The sequence below is a fragment of the Cercospora kikuchii genome, assembly GCF_019650295.1.
Source record: "Cercospora kikuchii DNA, contig_00004, whole genome shotgun sequence".
NCBI lineage: Eukaryota > Fungi > Ascomycota > Dothideomycetes > Mycosphaerellales > Mycosphaerellaceae > Cercospora > Cercospora kikuchii.
The window spans coordinates 3,892,025-3,916,500 of NW_025408585.1; the positions used below are offsets into that span (position 1 = coordinate 3,892,025).

The 24,476-nt window shown below is 52.3% G+C and overlaps 8 protein-coding genes across 9 annotated transcripts; 3 read left to right on the top strand and 5 right to left on the bottom strand.

Moving 5' to 3' along the window:
- Positions 1-1,584: 1,584 nt before the first annotated feature.
- CKM354_000773600 (uncharacterized protein) lies at positions 1,585-3,982 on the top strand (the record flags this gene model as incomplete). Its single annotated transcript, XM_044803092.1, has 4 exons — positions 1,585-1,716; positions 1,779-2,695; positions 2,747-3,127; positions 3,181-3,982. 4 exons carry the CDS (start codon positions 1,585-1,587, stop codon positions 3,980-3,982), a joined length of 2,232 nt encoding a protein of 743 aa, XP_044659027.1.
- Positions 3,983-5,529: 1,547 nt separating this feature from the next.
- CKM354_000773700 (glutathione-disulfide reductase GLR1) lies at positions 5,530-6,927 on the top strand (the record flags this gene model as incomplete). Its single annotated transcript, XM_044803093.1, has 1 exon — positions 5,530-6,927. The coding sequence occupies one exon, from the start codon at positions 5,530-5,532 to the stop codon at positions 6,925-6,927; it is 1,398 nt and encodes a 465-aa protein (XP_044659028.1).
- Positions 6,928-7,999: 1,072 nt separating this feature from the next.
- On the bottom strand, positions 8,000-8,926 carry CKM354_000773800 (uncharacterized protein; the record flags this gene model as incomplete). Its single annotated transcript, XM_044803094.1, has 1 exon — positions 8,000-8,926. The coding sequence occupies one exon, from the start codon at positions 8,924-8,926 to the stop codon at positions 8,000-8,002; it is 927 nt and encodes a 308-aa protein (XP_044659029.1).
- A 3,415-nt stretch (positions 8,927-12,341) lies between these two features.
- On the top strand, positions 12,342-13,001 carry CKM354_000773900 (uncharacterized protein; the record flags this gene model as incomplete). The annotated part of the gene is made up of 1 exon (XM_044803095.1): positions 12,342-13,001. One exon carries the CDS (start codon positions 12,342-12,344, stop codon positions 12,999-13,001), a length of 660 nt encoding a protein of 219 aa, XP_044659030.1.
- An 872-nt stretch (positions 13,002-13,873) lies between these two features.
- Positions 13,874-16,406, bottom strand: CKM354_000774000 (uncharacterized protein; the record flags this gene model as incomplete). Of its 2 annotated transcripts, none has more annotated exons than XM_044803097.1 (6): positions 13,874-14,903; positions 14,956-14,980; positions 15,296-15,722; positions 15,769-15,895; positions 15,945-16,203; positions 16,265-16,406. In XM_044803097.1, 6 exons carry the CDS (start codon positions 16,404-16,406, stop codon positions 13,874-13,876), a joined length of 2,010 nt encoding a protein of 669 aa, XP_044659032.1. The 2 variants fall into 2 exon arrangements, with proteins under 2 accessions (XP_044659032.1, XP_044659031.1); XM_044803096.1 differs by having other exon boundaries at positions 15,296-15,693; positions 15,743-15,895.
- A 2,072-nt stretch (positions 16,407-18,478) lies between these two features.
- CKM354_000774100 (uncharacterized protein) lies at positions 18,479-20,077 on the bottom strand (the record flags this gene model as incomplete). Its single annotated transcript, XM_044803098.1, has 2 exons — positions 18,479-19,048; positions 19,127-20,077. The coding sequence occupies 2 exons, from the start codon at positions 20,075-20,077 to the stop codon at positions 18,479-18,481; spliced, it is 1,521 nt and encodes a 506-aa protein (XP_044659033.1).
- A 2,614-nt stretch (positions 20,078-22,691) lies between these two features.
- On the bottom strand, positions 22,692-23,706 carry CKM354_000774200 (uncharacterized protein; the record flags this gene model as incomplete). The annotated part of the gene is made up of 4 exons (XM_044803099.1): positions 22,692-22,968; positions 23,017-23,222; positions 23,265-23,330; positions 23,386-23,706. 4 exons carry the CDS (start codon positions 23,704-23,706, stop codon positions 22,692-22,694), a joined length of 870 nt encoding a protein of 289 aa, XP_044659034.1.
- A 70-nt stretch (positions 23,707-23,776) lies between these two features.
- Positions 23,777-24,406, bottom strand: CKM354_000774300 (uncharacterized protein; the record flags this gene model as incomplete). The annotated part of the gene is made up of 1 exon (XM_044803100.1): positions 23,777-24,406. The coding sequence occupies one exon, from the start codon at positions 24,404-24,406 to the stop codon at positions 23,777-23,779; it is 630 nt and encodes a 209-aa protein (XP_044659035.1).
- Positions 24,407-24,476: the final 70 nt, after the last annotated feature.

Sequence of the window (24,476 nt, forward strand, 5' to 3'; positions counted from 1 at the left end):
TTTGAGGCTTTGGCCTTAGCCTAGAGGCGGAGTGAAGTCAATTGTGCATTTAGGGCTGGTGCTACAAAGCCACCGTGACCACGTACCACACAGTAGCGTAGGATGCCGTCTTCGACGGGCAGCAATTTGTTCAACTAGCGCGTGAAGCCATTGAAGTACTCGGGCTCCACGTGTCGAGTTGTTCCCAAGGCGTTATACCAAGAGTCCCCTCTAAATCGAGCATGTATATGTTGCGATGTCACTTTGCAGAGGATTCTGTGCACGTGTCAGCTTGCGTGTGGAAAGCTTGGTGGGATGGCCTAGGCGAGCATGCCCAGACTCTTCGCCCAGCGTGTATATGCGAGGCCTTCCTGTAGTACGCGGCACGAACGCCGAATGCGAGCGGCGGGTGGCAAACCAGTTGTCCTGCGCAATGCGGATGGTAAATTGTCAGCAGTCGTGAATGCTGTGGAGAGTTCCGAACGCGAGGTTGTTGTGAAGTTCGTCGGAAGCGCCAGAGCCCGACCGCGCGCTGACAAAATGCGAGGAAGGAAAGGGTCGCTCGGGCTTAACGCTGCTTGGCATTTGTGTCGCAGCTTCCTGGGGAACGTCGTTTCAGGAAACCTGCCCGACCATCATCTTCACTCTTCCACCCGCCAAGCAACATCTTGTCAATGGTTCTCGGCGTGGTCATGCCTGCCAAGCTATATCACGCCAGATGCATGCAGTCGGAAAACACTGCTGCCACTTCCTTTCGCTTCGGTCGCTGTGGACAGACTTCGCTCGAGGTCGTTGGGAGTCGGCAAGCTGGAGGATTTGCCGAATGCCGTCATACTATCAGGAACGACCCCCGTCATCATGCACGTCAAACTAAGCTTTGCACCCTGGCCGGTGTGTGGCAGTACGTGTGGCGCGTTCAGCGACAGCGAGAGAGCCGACCTGGACGCTGCAAGTGGACACGAGCTGCGGAATGCCCTGGCAGATGCTCGGCGCGGCCATGCGTCTGGAGGGTCGCCAAAACGAAGACAATTCCATTGGAGCATGCTGGGCCCACGCAGCCAAGAGCACCAAGTGTCCAAACGTAGGTGAGGGATCGCCACACGACAGCAGACGCCAATAGTTCCAGCATCCGCGTGCCGTGGCAGCCGACAGTTAAGCTCTTCTCAGGGTCCTTCTGCAGGCTTCTGGTCCGTCACTTCTCAAGCGCTGCTAGACCAACCTACGAGGCCCCCGCCATGACCCATTCCGGCCTCCTGCAATGACCGCCAAGCGGGCCGCGATGCCACAAGAAGCGGCAGGCACTCGAGCATGCTCGATGTGCAGATCGGTGTGCCTTGTCAAGCTCCTTGGCCCTGGCTCAGGCTGTGGCGGCACTCATAGAAGAATAAGAATAGTGCAGTACCGGCAGCCCGTACACATAGCGACGTGAGCCACAAATCCATACCCTGCTAACTGCATAGTTGTTCTTGTCCCGAACTTTCCATCAGTCCCGAGCCACACTGCACAGCACAAACCGCTGGTTCTCTTCCGATCTTAACTTTTTCCTTACCACAACCACACTACATATGAAGACGCCCAGTCGTCGATACTAATGAGAGGGCTGACATGCCTCCGCGACCAATACGACCAAAGAACGAACCGTTGAGCTCAGAGAGCAGTGATATTGGAGACGGGAAAGGCGGAAAAAGGAAGGCAGTTTCATCAGCGTGTATCCCATGTCGAAAACGCAAAAGCAAGGTGGGTTGCTGGAATTGAGAAACGCATATTAGTAGGTGCCATGTTGGCTGACGGTTCTGCAGTGCGACGGCAACGTCCCGGCTTGCTCGACGTGCATTGCAGTATACAGAACGGAGTGCAGCTACGATGCAGATTCGGATCACCGGCGAAAAGGTGCACTCAAGCGCGACATTCAATCCTTACAACAACAGAACGATGCTCTGGATGTAATTGTCGCATCTTTGAGGAGCTTGCCAGAAAACGAGGCCATTGCATTACTCCACAATCTTCGGAGCGACACAAACCCCAACGTGTTGGCCGATTCCTTACGAAGCAATGTACGACTGCCACATAGCTACGCTCAGCAGACTCTGGAGGCAGACTTTGCGCAGCAAATTACGACACCCACGAGCGCAACCTCTACAATACCGCCCTCGCTCTCCCGCGATAACTCCGGAGAGCAGTCGTACCGGGGCAGCGTTTCGTCGATACCCGAACAGAGCGGTCAATGGCTGCGAATACCTCACGATGCAGAGTTCATCGAACATTTGATGAGTTTGTACCAGTGCTGGATTCATCCATTCTACACATTTTTATGCTGGGATCACTTCACGCACGATATGAATCGAGGAAGGACCGACTACTGCAGCTCGCTATTAGTCAATGCTGTTCTGGCATTTGCCTGCCATTACTCTGACCGGGCGATGGCTCGTACAGACTCCAGCAGTCCAGCAACAGCAGGCGATCACTTTTACGCGGAAGCGAAACGCCTGCTCGACAGCAATGAGACCTCGACACTAACAACAGTGCAAGCCCTGGGCATAATGAGCCTACGAGAGACATCGGCCGGGCGTGACAGCGATGGCTACCGCCTTGCAGGACGATGTGTGCGTATGGCGCTCGAGCTCGGACTCCATCTGTCGGTCATTAAAGATGAGATGAGAGAGCGCGAGGCCGAGGTGCGAAAAGTCACATTTTGGGCCGTGTTCAACTTGGAAACGTTAGTATCAAACCAATGCTCAACATGGCCACTCAAATTGACAGAATCCAGAACATGCTCCGTTGCCTTTGGCCGACTTTCGCAGCTGCCTCGCTCCGCGGCAGACATCGACACGCCCGCCGCGAACGTCCGATCCGAGACGATGACTTGGCGACCGTACGAGGACACGAATCTCCCTCTGAGCGCAAGCGCTGAGCAACCTGCACGAACCATGCTGTTCAAGGACCAGCTCAGCAAACTTTCAGAGCTAGCCAGCGACATGGTTAACACCTTCTACGCCCCACGAGAACGCTTCACCAGCCGAAAACTCGCCGCGACGTACGCGCAATACCAAGCGTGGTATCAGAATCTGCCAGACTGCTTTCGTCTGGAGAACACGTCACTCCCCCACGTGCTTGTACTACACATGTACTACTATGGCTGTATACTTCAGTGAGTATCTGATCACTTCGCTGGCAGATCTTGTTGGGTGCTGACAATGCCAGTCTATTCCGACCGTACATCAGACTCGACCTGCGCGCCGCAAACCTTTACCCCCGCGACACCTGTACATTCTGTGCGAACGAAATATCAGCTCTCATGAACGCGCTGCGTGCAATGTACGGTCTCCGCCGCGTCACACTCGCCGTTACCAGCCTGCTGCTCTCCGCTTCGACGATACATCTTCTCAACCTTCCGTCCGAACAAGCAGCCAACCATTTATCGCAAGCGCTGCACGACCTGGAGTCGATGTCGGTGAATCACAGATTCGCAGCGCGAGCGGCGGAAATCATTCTGGCACTGTCCAGCAAATGGAATATTGCTCTCCCTGAAGCCGCGGCCGCGATCGCAGTCTATCGAATGGGGAGCGGCACAGCTTCACCACCACCGAGTTCATTCTTTGCCGCGAGTATACCAAGAGAATTATCGGGCGGATCTCGGCGCACTCGCTCGGGCGACAGTGCTAGCATTGCACCCTCTGCAACACCCCACAGAGAGTCTCCATTTCTGCCGCCTCAACAGCATGGCCCGACATCGGTTCCATTCTTCTACTCTGACCCGACCACGCCTCTCGACGAGCGAACAGCACAGGCAGCGTTCTGGACACCTTTTCCGACGCAAGTCATGCCGATCGCGCAGCAAGATCTCGGCCTGGGTGAGTTCTCCGGATCGGGCGGGCAACAGGTTCACAACTGGGCCATGTATGGTGCTACAGGAGGATCTCAAACGGTCATGGACAATCGACATCATAGCGATCCCGGGCAGGACCATCAGATGGGCGACATGGATGGCTGGAGCTGGGGTTGAGGGACATTCAAGCAATGGCGAAATGCTCTAGGCATCAAAATTGCCTGCCACACTGCTGCTGCGGACGGCGTTCATTGAACGACAACTAAAACATCAAGCCGACACGTTGCTACACACGGCAGGGATTGGAAAAAATGGATGAGATGAAACCATACATCAGGCAGGTTATGGCTAATGAGCATAACGAAAAGTCATATCGTTGGAGAGCAGGAACAGGAGAGACATAGGGGCGATGGAAGGAGATTCTCGCACTGACATGAATATTGGACCAAAATACCCATGCTCCAAATATACGGATCAACAGGACATCACCGCATGAAAGAGGAAGAAGATCGAGAACGGACACAGCACATCAATGATACCAAGAAACACAACTCGATAGTAAGAGCAAGGACGATTGGAGCTGGACTCCAGTAATCCAGCTTCTACAATTTGCGACATGCTTGAACGGGAGGAAGAGTATTCGATGCATATTGACGGCGTTCGATATCACAATTGACATGTGCTGGAGAAGTATGGGAGGACAATTTGCGAAGCATCTATGGGGTGAATGTATGTTTTGATGGCGGAATGATACCACTGTTTACGATCGTACCATAGTGAAAAGCTGAATTGCATAGTCAAGACACAACTTTGACCAAATACTCTGTTTCTGCATGAGTTCACAAGACGTTCCAGGAGTTCTGCCCGGGCATTGGCATTGATTTGCCCAGCAATGAAAGGAGCATAGCAAATGCCCAGATGTCCAAGAGTCAGGTAGGCATGGCGGGTTCTCGGCACCATCGTTCGTTCAGCAGACCTTGGCTTCACGATCCTAACGCCGATGATCTTCAGCCTTGTCTGGCCAGCGGAGCCACGGCCGATTAGAGTTCCGCCATGACATATCCTTTGCTTGCCTTCGCTCTCGGTCTTGGCAGGTGCCGAGTGTTCGTACATGCAGCGTGTTTTGCATAAGACATCTCCGGTGATAGAGTTCGGCTCAGCCGTGTTTGCATACGACGACGATCCACCAGCAGTGGGCCATGCTGCACATTAAGCGAAGATGTGAGATGGCAGTGTTGCTGGAACGAAGTCGTTCGAGCTTCGAAGTTTTGTCAGCGGGTGAGGTGCAAAGCCGAGGCGATGATGACATGGGCGACAAATTTGAGCTCATCCCGTAAGCAACGCAAGCAGATACACGCCCAAAACAACATCAAAATTACCAATTGCGCCCCACGTTGCATGTGAAGAGGACAGACACACGATACGGCCAAGCATCACCGATCTCCCGGCAAAAGCACGCGCTCCGTATACCGGTTGTCTCACTCTTCTGCAGAGCTGTTGGAAAGCACCACGATCCCTCGATGCAGTAGAACGTCATCTGCATAACTATTACCACTACACGCTACCTCATCTCCCTCTCAACCCCTCCAACCTCCGCCAAAGTGTCTTCACCAACTCCCCTCCGCCTCTACGCCTCAGCCAGCAGGTCCTTCCTCACCACGGCTTCCAATTCCAGCAACCGATTGTCCTCCCTCTCCCACCACTTCACCACCTCCAGCCCCGCCATGGCGCCTATCTCCAAAGAGTGCGACTACCTCGTCATCGGTGGCGGCTCCGGTGGTCTCGCATCAGCACGGCGCGCCTCAGGCCTCTACGGCGCCAAAACTATCGCGGTAGAGAACAAACGCCTTGGAGGAACTTGTGTGAACGTGGGTTGTGTTCCCAAGAAGGTCACCTGGAACGCTGCAGCGTTGGCTGAGCAGATCAAAGAGTCTCACAACTACGGTTTCAGCGTCGAGCAGACTGCTCCCTTTGACTGGCCGCGTTTCACGAAGAAGCGAGCTGCATACATCAAACGCCTGAATGGCATCTACGAGAAGAATCTCAAGAATGACAAGGTGGAATACTTGCACGGTACGGCGACGTTCAAAGATCCGCACACGGTGAAGGTCGCATTGGATGATGAGAGTGAGGTCGAGATCAAGGCAAAGAAGATTCTGATCGCTGTGGGAGGACACCCGAACTACCCAGATATCGAGGGTGCTGAGCACGGAATCACATCAGATGGCTTCTTTGAGTTGCCACAACAGCCGAAGAAAGTGGCCGTTGTGGGAGCTGGATACATTGCAGTCGAGATGGCAGGCATGTTCCACGCTCTGGGAACGGAGACGCACTTGTTCATTCGACATGACAAGTTTTTGCGAACGTTCGATCCGATGATTCAGGAGAAGGTGGTGGCGGAGTATGAGCGACAAGGAATTCACTTGCACAAGAACTCCAAGCAGACGAAGCTCGAGGACTTGCAGACAGGCGGAAAACGCCTCACATACACCGATGACAACGGCGATGGAATCCTCGACGTCGATACCGTCCTTTGGGCCATTGGCCGAAGTCCCGAACTGGAGAAACTCAACATCGACGCCACAGGCGTGAAATTGAACGAGAAGAAGCACATCCCAGTCGACGAATACCAAAATACCAACGTCGATCACATCTTCGCCTTGGGAGACGTCTGCGACAAGAACTTCGAACTCACGCCCGTCGCCATCGCCGCAGGCCGTCGTCTCTCCGACCGACTTTTCGGCGGGAAAGCAGACGCCAAACTCGAATACGATAACATCCCATCTGTGGTCTTCTCGCACCCTGTCGTTGGAACTGTCGGTTTGACAGAACCTCAAGCGAGGGAGAAGTATGGTGATGATGATATTAAGATTTATCAGGCAAGCTTTACGGCTATGTATTACTCTATGATGGAGCCAGAAGATAAGGGTCCTACTTCGTACAAGATTATCTGTCAAGGGAAAGATGAGAAGGTCGTCGGTCTGCACATTTTGGGAGCTGGCAGTGACGAGATTCTGCAGGGTTTCGGTGTGGCGATCAAGATGGGTGCTACAAAGGCGGATTTTGATCGTTGTGTTGCGATTCATCCAACGAGTGCGGAGGAGCTGGTCACGATGAAGTAGAGAGGAAAATAGTGCCTCAGTGAGGTCAGGACGTCAAGGTACGTCGCGCGTCTGCTTTTGAATGCACATCCCTATGCTAGATGTTTATAGACAAGTGTAATGAATGGGAGAAACGAAATACATTATCATCAAAAGCCTCTCAAATCCCGTCCTTGTTGGAGACGATGACCTTTCTTTCTCCGCGCCGACGGGAAAAGAAACACTGGAGGAACAAAACGGGCGTATGATGCTTCCGCGTAGTAGTTCTTCCTAATTGCCACCGGCCTAACTAGATGGATGGGAACTTTTGCGGCTCGCTCGCTCGCTTGCATGTGCTTAATGCCTGCTGTGTCACAGCACGAGACCTTACCGATCTCCAACGCACAGTAACAGGCAGCATCACAAATCACTCGCCTGCAAAATCTTTTCCCGAAGTCCAAACGAGCACTAGTTAACTACAGTGCCAATTCCGATCGAAAATTCACGTCTTGGAAGGAAGAAATCAAACGAGTGTGCCGCGCTTGCTTTCTCATCTATGACGCTCCCGCAGGAGACGCAACATAGTACGCAACATAGTGGAGCAAAGCAAGACGGCACAACGGGACAAGGGCTTGCTGGGATGAAATTGGATATTTTTTTTCCTGGAGCCGGACCCGAGAACCCGTTTGGCGGAAGAGTTCGGCGTTGGTTGGGAAGCAGGTTTTGCAATATATGTATGTATTTATATAAGGATCCTTGTAGATTGATGACGAGCCTTTTCGAAGGGCTTTGTCTTGGTTCTGGGATTGCGAAGAGGCGGTCGCTGGTAAAGTGCACTATATTCAATTGTGCAATGTGGGGATGCGCTGGGATGATGACGAGGAAGAAGATGGAGATGGATGAGGTGTAGCGGGTTTGTTGTTATCGAATCGGGGGAAATATTGTGTTATTGTAATTGTTTGATGACAGCCGCATGTGGCGCCTTAGTGACAATGGTTCCTTTGATGGGAGGAGTAGCAGCGACGATGGAAGTGGATGCTGGAATGCTCTCACGTACAATCTTATCGCTCGTCGCGTCCAACAACCACACTGTTCTTCCAAGAAAGTCACTCTCTCACAACTCACAAACCATCGTCTTCAAATCGATCCCCCTCTTCATCCTCTTCCGATCCGCCTCTCTCTGCCACTCACATCCCAAGCCCTCAGCACACCCATAAGGCACTTCCTGCCTCCACCGAGCATACAGCGCAGCACCTCTCGCAGCAGCAAACAGTGGTGGAGCATACGCCACAAGCGAAGCCCTCAATTTCGATGTCCTTGCTGTATACGGCGGGCCCAGACGATCTCCCAAAGCTTTCATGAGAGCTTCACGGGCTTCTGGTATTTCGATGGATTCGCCAGCTAGTAAAATGAGAGAGATGGGATACTCAGTGTCGGGTTTCTCAGGCACGAGCTTTTGTTGTAATGCATCCCAGTAATCTGCTTCGGAAGAATAGTTCCCTATCATATCTGTCCCGAATTCGGGATGTACAGCGATATGTTCACGCGACCATGGCGTGGTGAACGGAGCGTTCAGACCGACGATGGTGGTGTAGAGTACGGTACGCGAGAGCGAGACAAAGTATACCGTTTCCCAGGTCATGTCTTCCAAGTTTTCTTCTTGGCAGATGTGCACGTCCGTGTAGCCCGAGCAGAGGTTGTAGCCATTTGCGCCAAAGGTCGCTTGGCTTTCTCTTAGCATTTTTGGCTGGATTGGGTCAATGTTGGGTTTGTGGAGCCAGGAATGCAGACCTGCAAACTCGACGGCGTCGCCGATGTCTTCGTGAGACAGGCCGGGCAAGAGAGGATGAGTGACGACTACGTGTCCTTGGTCAAGTTTGATCTTCAGCTTTGCTTCAGTTTCATGTTTCAGTGTTTGGATTACATTGCCGAGTATCCCGACGATAGGAGTACTTGGCAGACCTCGCAATTTGTTCAACCGCCTTTTAAGTCGCGATGAGTATGTTGATATTTCTTCTGGGGTTGTGAACAGCTGCAACATAAGGCTTGTGTACTCCTGTGTTGCCTCGAGCACAGCTCCGTCTGCGATCGCACCACCATAGTAGCGTACACTAGATGCACTGTTCTTCAGTTAGCGCGAGTTTTCAAGGAGGTAGGCTCACAGAGCACAAACGCAGATGAGAATGAAAGATCTATGCCAATGCCTGGGGCGTCGTGTATCGCTACAGGTAAGCAATCTTTACAGCGGGGAGTCCCAATCATACCGGCGACCGGTGCTATCAGCGCGAGAAAAGTCCAGCAAGTCATCGTTTGATACATGCATTGTTGTCGTACGAACATGGCCATCGCAGCAGAAGGCACGCGTCTGAATGGACCCGTGTCCACAAGTGCTAGCCGGGCCAAGAGCAATTGACCCCTCCATGCAGCTGCTTTGTGAGTACAGCAATGAAAACTGCTTTGAACATACGCATAATGCCATTTCTAAACCGCGCCATCACCAACGCATGGTGGTAAACTTGCTCACGGTGACATGTCGACCAAGATTCTGTTTGTGCCTCGAGAGGCCTTCGGCCGGATTCTGGAGCACAACAGTCGTCTAGAACTCCTCGACGGAGAGATGGGCACATACTTCACTGCGCTCGTTGTCATGGCAGTCCAGAACGTGAATGTTTCCTGGTCGTGAATGCGTTACTAGAGGTGTCCACGGCACGGAATTGCGAGGGCGGTCAGCAATAGATTGCAATATGACGTTGCGCTAGGATGATGACGAGAATGTAAGTACAGCGGCACGCTCGAACGACATGTCGTATTTTTGGGATGTCCGAGTGACTGCGGGAGGCGCTAATGGCGTTAACGCGGTTGTCGCCCAGCGGGGTGAGGTCCGGGTATTTGTGATGTGTTGCTTGGCGGCTCATGGTCGATGTGCGAAGGATTGCGATGCTGTGCACGTCGTGCTGGAATGGTGAGGTGACACAATCTTGATCGCCGCTCATGATCTCGCAGGTTTGTGATTTCGTGCATGGGAAGTGGAGAAGTCGGACGTGCATTGTTAGCGTGCATTGCTGCTGCATGGCTAGATGAAGGCAATGCCCGCGAAGAGTCCTCCGCGCATGAGGTGCGGAGAGGGAGGGGTCGACGAGACGTTGGTGAGGAGACGCGATTCGTGTGTGAGTCGGCTGCGGTGGCACAGCAAGATGCTGTGTGACTGCAGTGTCTTTGGCTGCGTGGAAGCGATGCGCCCATCATTCTCGTAGTGCTCATCATACAGCACTAGCATGTGGGCCTGCCAAGAGGTGGAGCGTGTCGGATCTTGCACACACATACTCCAAGCAGCAGTGTCATCAAACAATGCCCTCGGGATCCGTGCTGTGGTGCGCAGTGGCCGTGCGCCGAAGGATGGCGCTATTGCTGTCGCAGGATCAGTAGCGTATACAGCAGGTGCAAAACTACGGTTATCAGGAGAGTGGATACGCAGGAGCGAGGTCTCAGGCTCCGGCCCCGAATGTCGACTTCATGGTTCGGTCTGCTGCAGGGACGCTTCAAGCGGGGACAGCAAATCGTTCAGTGCAGATGGAATTGGCGGTACGATGGCCTTGCACGCTACAAACCTGTCGAAATCGTACCGGAGCGATGCGAGGGCTGGAGCAGTGTAGCAGCAGCGGTGTGCGGTGCGGAGAATGAAATACAAGCACCCGGTCGCAGAAGCAGCGCTCGCGGAGTAGCGTGCTGCCTGGGGGGCGTGAATCGTTCATCACAGCGGGGCAAGTGTCTTGGAGGTAGTGTCGTGCAATCAATCTCTCGCCGCGCATGTGGCACATGATGACGAGGAGAGTGCGCGGGGGTGATGGCGATGCGGGCGACGCAGTGCAGACAGACGCTTGCTGCAGCCAAAGCCGGGATGCCGGTACTCGCGCAATGTGGTGGAGGACGATGAACTGACAGATGAAGACCCTGCTCCTGTTCCTCACCGCGTTTCCGACCGATACAACGCAGATGAATGGCTCCAGTGCACCTGCATTTCGGCTTCGTGCTCTGTCTCTTGCCGTGCCTGGTTCAGGGTCTCTCACCGTCTGCGGCGAGCCACGGCGGGCAGACGCAGGGCAGCAACGTTCGTCAGGCCACCGCACCGTGGGACATTTTGTGTGAAGAAAGGGTGAAATGGTCGTCGTCCATTTCGCGGCCGTCTCGTCGGCGTCTTGAGCTGATGCTGATGTCCCGGACGAGACCGAGAGCGCGGAGTCTGCTGCGCGCAGGGGTCTGCTCGCTCGTGCTTTCCCGCCCAATCATCTACTCCAGCTGCAGCTGCTCATTTCCACATTCGACGCCACCTCAGGCAACTTCAGCTGCGGAGTGCAGCCAAGCTTCGTCCATATCCCAAAACGAGACAGCATACGGTGTGACAGCAGCCTCTCTAGCCTCTTTCGACCTCTCTCGCGCCCACTCTTGGCTGCTCTACGAGGGCGCAGGATGAGCTTTTTCTCCCACGTGGCAGGCCGCCGCAGGAACCACTTTTACGACCTGGAATTCGGGATCCTGGCTCCCGAGATGTCGACAATGTCAATCCCAATGCGGTCGTCCCCTCACTCTCGAGGCGTCAGCGTGCATCCATCGTGCGCGATAGCACTGTCACGATGATGAAATGTAGGGCATCTACGATCCTGCCGAAGATACAGCAGACGAAGCTCCAAGACCGAACACCGAACGCACATACGCGTCCCGTGGTGGTGACTGCGCGTTCGTCCTGCGGCGTCGCAGATACTTTCTGGCAGTTGACGCCCAGTGGAAGCCGTGAAGAGATGCGACGTCCGGAAGGGGTTGGACCACAGATATGAGGCTTCCACGCGTTCTAGTGCCCGCCCGCAGCCTGCTCTGGATCCACTCTGGCCGAAAGCCCAAAGGTCAGCCCTGCGGCCGCTCCGGCGAGCTGTGATGGTGTTACCTACGCGTGAGCAAGCCACCCTCCACCTGCGGCTGCCTCGCGTACCTTCCGTCCTATTGCGCGCCTTTGCTCGAGCCACCACTTCACTAGACTCGCGACGCTAGTCTCGCCTTTATTCCTGGATCTGCGAATTTCGCACGGGTATGAGCGTTGGAGAAGAGCATTAGCGAGCCACGTACCTGTATAGCAACGGCAGCCAGCGTACCTGCTGATCATCCGACCTGGGCCCAGTGCGCACACGCCATATCCTTTGCAGCACCCGCCCATCTGGACACGCCTGGCATCTATATGTAACCTCTGCCTACCCGTCCTGCTGGCACACAGCCTTTCGATCTCCACCACACGGCTCCGACACACGATTGAGTCGTCATCACCTCGCACCACTGCCACCGCACAACCCACCACCAAGACACCACGAGTCAAGAACCACCACGTCGACTCCCCACACTCTCACGCAAGACTGGAGCACCACCTCAATGGATCATCTATGTCCGAGGTCTTCATTCCCACTAGCACCATGCCTGTCGTGCCTTTCTCAGACAGTGCCATCGGCTCCACCAACTCCTCCGCCAATGCGAGCGCCATCCAACAAGACCACGCACACCCGCTTCGATCACACGGTGCCGCAGCGGACCTCCTGGCCGAACAGCTTCAAAGCTCTCACATCACGCCGCAGCAGCAGCCGGTCAGCGACTCGCCAGCAACGCAACTCCTCGGCCGAGCCCGTCGTTCGGGATCAGGCTCCTCTTCACACCACAGAAGATCACTTGCACGAACTTCCATCGACACCTCGCAATTCCAAGTCCAGGCAACTTCTCCCAGCTCGCTATCAAGGGGATTTCCGACGAGATTCCGCGACGATCCCTCTCAATCACCTACCTCAGCACCGTCACCGCTAGGCGGCAATCTCTTGTCACCAACATCAAGTACCAGAGACTACCCCATCATTCCCACACGACCCCCGCTCAGACCGACTGTCAGTTTCGGAGCCATTTCACATCATTCCTACGACTCTTCAAGCCCGATCACAGCAACCAAATCTCTACAAGACTCTGCTATGTTCTACGAGAAGCGAGCTAGCATCGAAGCTCGCGAAATCAAGAAACCTGCTCTAAGCCGCAAGATGCATCACTGTCTCTCCTGCTGCTTCGGCCATACCGACCCTCCAAGTCCTTGACACCCTACCTCGACCACTCACTACTCATTTCCTTTTGACTACAACTCTGGCGTTCAGCGACATCAACATCATTTTTTGACAACAATCGATTCAGCGACGGTGTTTGGGAGTAGCAAGCGACTGCCGCAAGGCAACATGCAATTTGCACATAAGATTCGCTCTGCTACGTGGAACAGTTTGGGAAGGCATTAATCTGGAAAAATCCAACAACATCTTTAGGTGTTTGTGTCTGTGTAAGAATAATGAAGAGTAGCAAGATATCCCCGGCGGCTTTATTATTAGATGACGCGATGTCGGTGGGCATTTAACAATGTGTGGCGATGTAAGAATAGATAGTTGTTGATGCATTCATGGATGAATGCTGAATGGGGCTGGTTCTCCCCGAATGGGATGTATGAATTGAGAGCAACCTTTGACTATCACACACTCTACCCACTCCTCTCAATTGATCCCGGTCGTCTTTGACGAATTAGTATCCTGCAGGAGAAACTCTTTGTCTCGCATATTCGGTTGCGCTTTCACTACGCGGCTGCATTGCTGCGCTCAGATCACCAAACCCTGATGATGATCAACGAAGTGTGGAATATCACATATGTACGCCACAACGGTTTTTCTGGGCGAGAACCATAGAACGTCGCCCGTTCTTTCGTGGAAACCAAGATTCCGGTATCATGACCGTTGCGATGATTGATCCGTACTTACGATCCGCGGTTAGATTTCAAAGTAATTATATATTTCGTCTTTGGATGTTCTGGGCTTTCTCCTTTCGTGCACTTCGTTCGTCATCCTTTCTTCCACTTCATCATAATACCATCGTCATCATACTTTTCATCATTCGGCGGCGGGAATAGCAGTGTCGAGCGAGCCCTCGGTCAATCCAACGCATGTGAGTCTCGTCTGCGGAGATCTGAGAGCTCGATCGACTCGAAGTCAACATCGGCACTTCTTTGCGATCCAGTGCGTTCGGGTAGGATCAATGGTGTTCCAGCACTGCTTCTAGCCTCTGCTATTGATTCTAGAAGTGAAGGCTCGGATTGATCTTGTGGAATCAGTAGGTTCGATGATTCTGCAGCATTGCTGGTTTCGCTCTTTTGGTGGGCATATCTAGCCTCTGGCCCCGGGAGCATTGGCGCGTATGAATAGCGAGCTAAGCGACGATTCAGTGGTTCTACGCCTTGACTTGAGAACCCGGCGCTTTCTTCGATGTGTCCTGTCTCGTCGCTTTCGGCGAAGATGCCATATTGTACCGGCAGAAGTGCAGCGTTGACGTCCGATCGCGGTCGATGGCATGCTGCACTTATGGCTAGAGAGCAAGAACCTGCCAGCGGTATCCTAGTGTCCACCTTTCGGTCACTGTAGAAAATTAGTGCCAATATCATTACGATCCAAATGATCAGAGCGATCATGGCTGCGCCACCTGAAAAAGCAACTCCTGTGTACCCAGAGGCTCCATATAACCCGTTCTCGTCTTTCTCAGGCTGTCTAAGGTTGCCTGAGGGATCCATGACCTCGAGCTTGATGAAGAAGAGGCTCCGAGATATCAGCCAGTGAAGCAAAGCCGAAAGGCTTAGCATTGGGATGCTGTATTTGTACGGAATCTGTAACCAGTACGTCGACCTTTGCTTGTCTTTGGGTCGACTCACGCGCAGCGGCGTTGGAGATGAAGCATATTCTGCATATTCGCCGGCCAGCACCATGCATGTGACGAGATTGTTGTAGAAGAGGTAAGCGAAGCTCACCGCTATTTGCGGGATGTTTGGAAGCACAGCATTTGCGGTTATTGAAAGATCCAGAGTGAACTCGATAAGATTGGCAACGTCGAAAGTCAGATAGGTCCATGTAGTCTTCGCTTGAAAGCCTTTGACAAGGAGTGCGATGCCGACAGCTGAAATGAGAGTGCATCTGTGATGGATATCAGCCAAACTCATCTCGAGCCTCAATTAGGTGAGCATACATGAGCAGGGACATTGTCCATCGCGCTGCACTAGCAACATTAGCTCTCGATCGTCCTGGCCTCGGTCTCAAGAGAATGTTCTTTTTCGCCTTGAATGCTCCCCTGCGAACGTATGTCACAGAAATCGGGCCAAGATTGCGCGTTGCTGGTTCAGGATCCGTCAGGAAGGACTCAATCGCGTCGCCAATCGTGACAAGGGGGTCGAAGTTCTTAGTACGAATTGTGATGCAAAGGCATAGGAGCTTGATCACATTAGAAACAACGACGCCTCACAGCAATGAGTTGTTCACAAAGACGGCACATCCGGTTGAGTTTTCAGAAAGGCAATATTGAACATTACTGAGACGATCGGGTGCTTCTGAGGCGTTGTAATGATCCGATATTGGCAGCATCCAGGCTTCCGTTCCGTCGACCAATGCTGTCAAGTTACAATGTTTCATGGCATTGGAACTGGTGTTCCGGAAGAGCTCAGTCATCGGTATCACACCCAGTTGGTCTACCAGCGCCAATTCCGCACTCGAAGGGCCAATGGCATCTAACGTGACTCCCACTTTGAAAGCCCAGCCCGAGCAGACCCAGTCCGGCGGGTTTCGCTTGACATCCCATGATTCAGTAAAGGCGTTTAAAATGCTTGCACCACCTGGGAGACTCCCATTCGTGACTATTAAGGCGTTGCCCAGTGGAGCAGGCGATTGTGTAAAGCTCCGTACACAGGCTTCAATGCTCATATGGACGAGACTGGATGCGTCGCTTTGCAATTTTCTCGCCTAAGTATCGTTAGTCATACCTAGAGCGAAGGCAAGCACTACTTGCGTTTTGAATCATTGATCCCTCCGGCCAGGACCTGATCTGATCAACTTCGTTTTCGAAGAAGCTCTCGGTCACAACGAACGCATCGTAGTCATTGACCGTTCGCGAGCTGAACACGGTCGAGTTGTATCTGTCATCTATGTCAGTGGATGCACCAAAATTGCATGCATAGAGCGGACATTAGATGTAAAGGCGCCGAGCTTATGTACAACAGCAACCATAGGGAGATTCGCCACGCGGGGATCTCGCGCAAATTTCTGACGCTCGGGACACCGATATCGACCCACCTGCCACGGCGATGGGCTTGCGTTATCTCTTCTCGGGTTGGCGCAGACAGAATTTGTGCGCAATTATTACCTGCCGCTAAAAGAATTGTCCCAAGGAGGTTTATAAACAAATGCATCGATAAATCGATGGCTCTCGAGGTCTTGCAGGAACCTGGTTCTCAGATCAGCGACTGCAGTCGACCAGCAATCTATGCTCTAGGATGTTGGAACACCTGTGAAGATCCTAGTGGTCACTCCTGATGATGGCCGAGTAGCACTCCAAGCTAGAAGACAAATGTTTGCAACAAGAACAAGCGCAGTCACGCCTATTCCTCCAGCCACACCAACCTTCCAGGCAGTATACTTGCTGAACATCGTCTGTCGAGCTTCGGGATATTGTCTGAGTGGAGTTGGCCCAGCATCGGACCGTCATCGCTTGAACTCGATTCTAGAAAGCATCGCCTTGACCCATTAGCGGTTTTTCTCATGAAGAAAGCAAAATCGAATTTCGATTCCACGTAACAGTAGATAATATCCAAAGTATCACTCTCACCGCGGATGTGGAGAAAGTGACGTTTGTAGTTGAGCAGTATTTCCCTGCCCAGCAGTGCACTTCTTATTTGATGGAAAGACATCCCAATCCCGCGGCGGCCTTCTCGGTCGTACAATGTGCTTGTAAGCATGAATTCCTGCATGCGCACGAGCCAATCAGTTGATATGGCGGCGCAGAGCTCCAAGCAGCTCTACACGACCACGGCAATGTTCGCTCCTGCTTCCAATCCAGATTGGCCCGCTTTGACCAGGCCTCCATGGGTAGCTCAAGATGCGTTGCCTCGAGAGGTCTCATAGAGCAAGATGACACGTGCGAGACTGGATCCTGTGGGAACATTGGTGCGTCGCGTGTATCATAACAGGCTGGTCACAGTGGGTAAGAATTGTATGCTGTCCTCTTGAGCACATGTCGGCGGCTTGTAGAAGAGGCCCGGTGCTTACGTTCCATTGCTTTGCCTACCCGAAGCGCCACGAAGATTGTATTGTAATGTCCGGGCGGAGGCCGAGACAAGAGTTTCGGCAGGGTTCGCTGTCTCGGTCTCGGTTTCCAATCAATTTCGTCTGTGAGCAGGCATGCCGAAGCATCAACATCGCTGGTCTGACAGGGATGGCTCAGCGCACGTCGCAGGCACATGAGCCTCATGTATGTGCTAAGTCGTCTTATGTGCATATTGTGGCTTGGTGGCAACGCCCACAAAATGTCTTGCAGCCCCGATCGCAGGAGCTGACCTTTTGAGACCTCCTTCCATGCAGACACCTCCCAGTGTCTCCATCACTCACTACTTTTGGTTCAACATGGCGCTCACGTGGCTCGACTTGATAGCACTGACAATCCTGGCCTCACGTGTCAGCGCGCAAGCTTCCACGGCCGACGCCAAGACTGCAACCGAAGTACAGACTACGATTACAGGAGGTTTCAAGTCGTTTCCAACCAACTTCGCAGCCTCTGTCATCTCGGCTGATTCTTGCGATACAACTCTCGTAGTGCGATGTCTATACACGAATGATTCTGTGTGCTCCAACGCACCTGGTCTCGATGTGAGTGTGCTTGAAGCCTTCACGGGAGTATTGTCTGAGGTGATTCGCTCTAGATGACTGTCGTTCTGAACGAGCATTCTTTCCGCCTTAATTATTCGACAAGCGCAGCTGATGGCACGATCATACATACTGAGCACTGTAGCGGCAATTCCAATGCATTCGTCTGCAGCGCTACAGTCACAATCTCCGTACTAAGCATGGGCTACTCCAACATCGCGACCACTACAACTTCGGGAGAGAATATGAGTACGGCGCAAATACTTGTTACCGGTGGAAGAGAGAAGTTGCCACCTGCTGGTGGGACTTGTATCCAAACAAGATCTGGAGCTCGAATCGAGGATCGCAATATACCTGTCCTCCTTATGATGGCCGTCGCTGGCATCTTGTTTCTGGCGACATGACCGCTGGTGGGAAAACACTCTCAGTTCAGAGTTCTTACAAGGTTCCAACTCGTCGATCTCCGTGCTCTTCACCTGAAGGGATACCAACAGAACGTTGTCGGACTGAAGTTCACATCATTTGAAAGGAGTGCCAAACACTGCACCCGGCATGAGTGCAATACCTCTTGCAGCACGACCGTCTCAACTGCAAGAACAATGAGTCGAAGGCCAACTCTGCATGGATCTGGAAGCCTGCCGATCTGGGTTCGCTTCACTTACATGACTCGAGTCAGAAATGCTAATACGAGGTTGTTCGACCTGCATATCTTTGCGCCACTCAGCAACTAAGCCACAACCCCTAGGCAGTCATTGTGTCAGGAACTGGGATCTATCCTCGCCGACCGGACGGATATTGCTTTTGGTGTCACAAACTGTGGAAAATTATGTCTCTTCGCCCTTTCCCGTGCTTCTCCCTCCTTAGTCTTTTACCTCCAACAACGGCGACCTCACCTTCAAAATCACCCTTTTATACCTCCTAATCGGCGGCTCCCCACTCCCTTTCACTTCAAAAATCACATGATACTGCTGACAAGTTTTCTGAATCCCTAATCCTACATTCGCATCTGCTTGGACGGGAATACAAGCTTCTTCTGCACTTGGAATTTTGACACTCGCGACTTTTCCTCCCTCCGATAAAGTGAAATTTAGTGTTGGAATGTGTTGCACTCCCGTGTCCATTGTTGCGGAAGGTTCTTTGTATTGCCACCAGGAATATCCGAGGCCGGCTTCGTGGCCGGGGAGGTTGAAGTCGGGATCGTAGGTTGAGAGGCCGGAGAGTGTGACGACTTGGAGGGGATCAACGGTGTAGGAGATATGGTCGCTGCCGCAGGAGTTGTTGACGGAGACGACGGGGGGGTGGGAGCCTGAGGAGTAGTTGGATTGGATTGTCCATTGGATTCGAGCGGACATTTCGTCTTGGTAGGCTTGTCGCCAGCGCCAGATTGTGGCTTGGGTGGTTGTGTGGGTTTTGTTGTCGATGCCGAGGACCTGTGATGGATGTCAGCTCATGTACTTTTCTCATTGCTTTTGCTTTTCAACGTTGATGATTGGGACAAGATAGCTTACAGTATCCTCAGTATTAGCATACTGCAAAGTCTGTCGACTCGGATCCACCAAATCATATCTTCCGCCCCATCCTCCCCATTCCGGATGATCTTCAGGACCGCCATTGATACCATTGACCATAGTATGCAAGAAAGTCGGAGTATCGCCTTCCATCGAATACCTGATATCAGGATAATACGGCCCAAGAGGTCCAATCTGGAAATTCTTGGTCGAGTATTCCTGGTTCGTGAGACTAGTGTCTGATCCTACTCCACCAGAGAAACCAGTCCAAGTCGCCTCTGTGTATACGTTAAATCCGTGAATTGAAGCGATGTAATGCAATCTAGGGAAATTGATTCGAATCCAAGGTCCTGCATTGTCTTGATCGCTGATGGTGTAGAGGCGAAGTTTGCTGACGAAATCGTCTGTTTGTTGTGCTTTGCGTGTTGATCGAACATACTTTAGAGCTTCGGCGAGGGTTTGTACGCCTCCCCAGCCTCCGACGTGAAGGATCTCGTCTTCGGGTAGGCTATCGACTACGTCGATCACATGCTTTGCACCTTCTGAAAGAGTCTTCTCCTTGAACACATCGGTGCCATAAACAGGATGTCCTGCTTTGACGATCGATTCGAGGTATTCTTTCGTTGGAAACTCGCCATCAGAATGGAGGTTCAGCTTGTCGAGAACCTGATCCCAAACATTTGTCGTGTTCAGAATCGCTTCTGGTCGTACTGTGCTGTTGAGCCAGTATGAAGTCGTTGCCACGATTCCGGTGATGTTGTACTGATCGCTATGCAGCAAAAGCCGCACAAGCGACATAGAATCATCTGGCTCATTCGTGATATCTGTTAGAACGAAGATTTGTGGTTTCTTGTCAATCGTGATTGACGGAGGACATCTTTCTGTCTCGTTAGTCGTGCTTGCTACCAGACTTGTTGCCAAGCCTAGCAGACACAGAGTAGACTTGAACATGACGCTCCCGGAAGCATGAATCACGACTATTTTCTGGCGTTGACCACTATTTATTAGTCTCTCTCGGTATGCGGTGGAGTGTCCTCCGATAGTGTCGATCAATGACGAAGTGAGGAGGTGTTTTTCGGCAAATCTCAGGCAGCTTTGCTTAGTCTTGCTAATGTTATGGGGCGAATTGCGGAGACCCCGCGAAGCCTCCAATGATTGCCTCTTTTGGTAAAAAGAGCGTGAGTGTTACTGAGTACTATTGCCGGGGCCATGGTTCTGCCGATTGCATTACCATACCGCATTGTAAAAGTCGGCAGCGCATTTCGGCAGTCTCAGGATTGGTCTATTCCTCTTCGATAAGTTAGCGAGCAATTCGCGGGGCACAGTAATGCACGCATCGAGGAGAAGGTGTTTTCGACCATTGATCAATAGTCTTGGGGCAGTCGAATTGCGCTGCTGAACATTGTGGTGACTCGCGATTTCGCTGGGAAAAGATCGCTCAGATCCGACTTAAGCCAGTCTTTCTTTGACAAAACATAGGCCGTCGAGCTTGAAGTTTGCCTATCGATCCAATGCGCATGACATAATCGCTAGACACATTTCGATGTCGGGCTTGAGGGCGGCGATTTCATGTCCGCACTTGAGACGGTGGGAATGAGGCCGATCCAAGTAAACCACCTCTGTCGAATGGAGTCAGTCAGAGGTACCGTCACGTCTGAGACAAGTCTTTGCGAGTAGAAGAACCGTTCTAGCGACTACATTTACCGAAGCACCGCGTGGAGAAAGGTCGGCCTTGCGAGTCTTCTGCGCGCTCTCATGTAGGTGCTTGCGCGACGAACAGTTTTTCTTGCGGTGTTGGAGAACGATCCATGGACCAGTCATCGTTCACGGCTTCTTGCTTGATGCACCCTAGAGGCTCCGCATCTCCGGAAATGCCAAGATTCCACTGCTTCTTGACCTGGCGAGGAAACATGTTTGTGTTGAATGGACCTGCCTGGGAACGGAGACATGGATCTGAGGTTGGAAACACTCTCAGTCCTCTGCATGAGTAGACATTTGCCAGCTTACGAGATTGCACCCAGGATTACCTCCAGTAAAGCCACGAGTTCAGAGACGTTGTTCTCTCGTTGTGGAAAGGCGAGCAGTTGAGCTTCTTGCTCCAGCGAAGGCGTACTCAATTTGACAAGTTCTGGGAAAGACCGACCGCGAACCTCAGGGGCAACCAGCGCCAAGCCTTCCACTGGAAAGCACGGCAGGCAGCAACCAAGGCAGCAAACAAACAATTGACGTATTTATGCACAAATTCGTGCCCAACATTCGTCAATCAGCGATTGTACCTTCTTGGTGCAGTCGCTGGGCGGCATTCCGGCGGACAAGTTCCCGCTGAGTTTCACAAAGCAACCCAAACATCTCTATACTCGAGTACGAGTCTAAACATACAAACCATACCCACTCCGGCGAACAAGTTCTCGCTGTGTTCCTCTGCTTGTGAACTAGCTCTCACTTGCAACCTTCTTTTTTGCATTTTTATTTCGAGCCTTTCAATTTGGGTCGGTTCGACTGCTAGTGCTACAACACGACTCCTTTTTTTTTTGCCTCCCTTAGCCATAGTCCCAGATCCGAGTCGCGATCCACCGCGCTCTATATAGCTCGATATCTCGCTGTGCTAATCACGTGAGGAGCGAGGAGTTTGCGAGATTCTGTGATGCAGTATCTGGTGTGCGCGGCGAAGATTAGCTAGCTTATGTCCTAGCTCGTCACTATGTTGAAATTTGACTTGCCGCCGCGCGACTCCCTGCGGCAAGCGTTGGGTGTTCTGGAAGGGAGCCGCGATGTGCCAACATTAGAGTCACAAAAGCTCCAAGCTGGTCAACCACCCACATACAATTTCAATAGTCACTTTTGCGGCGCACACTGGATATCCAAATAAGTGCAGAACCTTGGTGTCTCAATCAGTACGTGGTGCACAATGCCAAAATGTAGGCGTTGTGAGAAATGCCTGGTTCGAGTTTGAAGGACAGTCAAGGCAGGCAAAAAGAAAGGAGGAGCGAGAGATTGACAACACGGAAATTCTCATGAAGTGGAGCAAAAAGGCAACAAAAAATTGAGCACAGTGAGAACTTGTTCACCGGGATGGAACACAGCGAGAACTTGTTCGCCGGAAGTGGGTGGTTTGTATGTTTATACTCGTACTCGAGTGAATTTTTGGGTTGCTTTGTGAAACTCAGCGGGAACTTGTCCGCCGGATATCGCACACCGACTGCACCAAAGTACCGTCGGTGTTTGACGACTAAGCAGCATTGCTTTGAATATATGTACGTCAGTTCTGTTTGCTGCCTGTCTGCCTCAGCTGCTGAAAGGCTTGGCATCGATCGCCCCTGAAATTGACACACGGAAAGCACTCCCAGCATTATTGGTAGAAGCTGCGCATAGTTATATCTCGAAGAGCAATCGAGTGCAATGAATTATGTCTGTACTCGACTACTATGCATAAGTCGCCTCGTTATTCATAAGAAGTAGATCTTCTCGAGCGATCTACGTGTGCACGTATCCTTTGCAGCACTGAAGAGCCAACCACGTTCTACTGTTCTATCAGGCTGTGAGCTCATTCTCAGAACAGCAACTCCTACGGCTCTTTAGTAATCCAGCGAGCATCTGTGGCACATAGCAGTGTCCGCATAGCAAAAAATGTAGCCTCGATTTTTGCCCAGTCATACGGCCGCATCCGGAATGCGATGTCGAACATGGTAGCGACTTGTAGCCTCGCAATTTCCAGCTCGCCGTCTCCCCACTCTTCGTATGTCACCTTCATTGGTGCTGACGCCTTATCTCCATGATATCTCTCGAGCCATTTCATCAAAGTATGCCAATTCGGCCTCACAGGGAGCGGCGTCAAGGCCAGACTGCAAGCAAGTCAGTATTGAACAACCCACGATACTCCATCTACTCACTTCATGGCTACAATATTGCCTTTGACCACTCTGAAAACGGGCTCGGGTGGCAGATCGTGTTCTGTATTGCCGCTGAAATTCCAGCAACACTGCGAGAACGTATCAAGGTATTTGCTCGCTTTGTTTGCACCCACTATCATGAGTACATCCACAAAGCCCATCGACTCGATGAATCCGTCCTTCACCTCCTTCGCACCTGCGTCAAGCTTCTCATCAGAATGTCCTTCCTAAGTCAAATCTGTTCGAACGTATGACAGCCTGAGCTCGAGATATCTGTATTGCGTCTGTGCAGTGTAGACGACTTTTTCATCCACCTGGAAACATACTCAGTCAGCTTGCTCGCAACTTTGAGAGTGATTTCATACGCACCAACTTGCTGTAACCTCCCTTGGGCAATACTACATCCTGCACTTCATCCCAGTATGCTTTGATTCGAGGCGCGGCTTCTCCATCATCGTCGAAGAGTACATCGGTATCAAATACGTCGACTCGGCATTTCCGGAGGTTGATATCGACGCTACTTCGAGCACCTTGTGTATTGTTCGAGCTCGCGCTGATCTTGAGGCGGGGCCAGCTGTGCAGGTACGCGTCGACATATACAGCACTTTCTGTATCAAAGGAACCCAATGGCGCGCTGCCCTTAAAGCTGACTATTGCCGGCGTCGCGCCCCACACGGATCGTGGTGGCATCTTTGTCGAACTGGCAGTGACTTTCGCGAAGAAGCGAAGAATCGCGCGATGATATTGTTGTTTGTTTGCTTCAGCGCGCGGCAACTTTGCCGCCAGCCACCGATACTTTGGCCACTCGGCCTTCGGCAAACTCTGAAGTATTTGGCGACGGCACTCTCAGTCGATCTCCGTGAGCTCGTGTTTGCTTTTGTGGCGGTGGCGTCCGCTGAGAGCTCTGCTGGTGGACTTGTCTCGGAGTCGCAGCAACCCGAGTGCTGAGCGGGCTGGAGCGAGGCTCAGATTTGAAGATGATCTCCTCATCGTCTTCGTCATAGAAGGGAGCAGAAGAAGTCGGCAAGGTCTCTTCTTTGGCAGTCGATGTTCCTCTTGGGTCGTTGTTCGCTGTGCGCTTGACTCCTTCTGCTTCTGCTTCGCGGGCTCGTTTCCTCCTCGATGGCGCATGCTCCGTCTCCCGCCCAGTAGCTTCGAAGAGTGGTCTGTCGAGACTCTCTATTGGCGCTGTTCCGTGTCCTCCCCTGTTCATGATTGCACTCCATTCCAGCTCCTTTTCAATCTCCTTGTCCAGCGCAGCGTTCTCTTTCAAATCCCTCTTGATCTCCTCCATGAGCTTCAGCCTCTCTTGCTCATCGGTGCGGTAACCTGCAAGAAATCTCTTCATGAAAAGAGCTGCCTTCGCGTCTGCCGCAGTGGCGCGCTTCATCTTCTTCGTGCGGCTTTGCGCCTGTATGTCAATCTTCTATGTCTATTGTGTCGTTCGATTCCGAGCACCG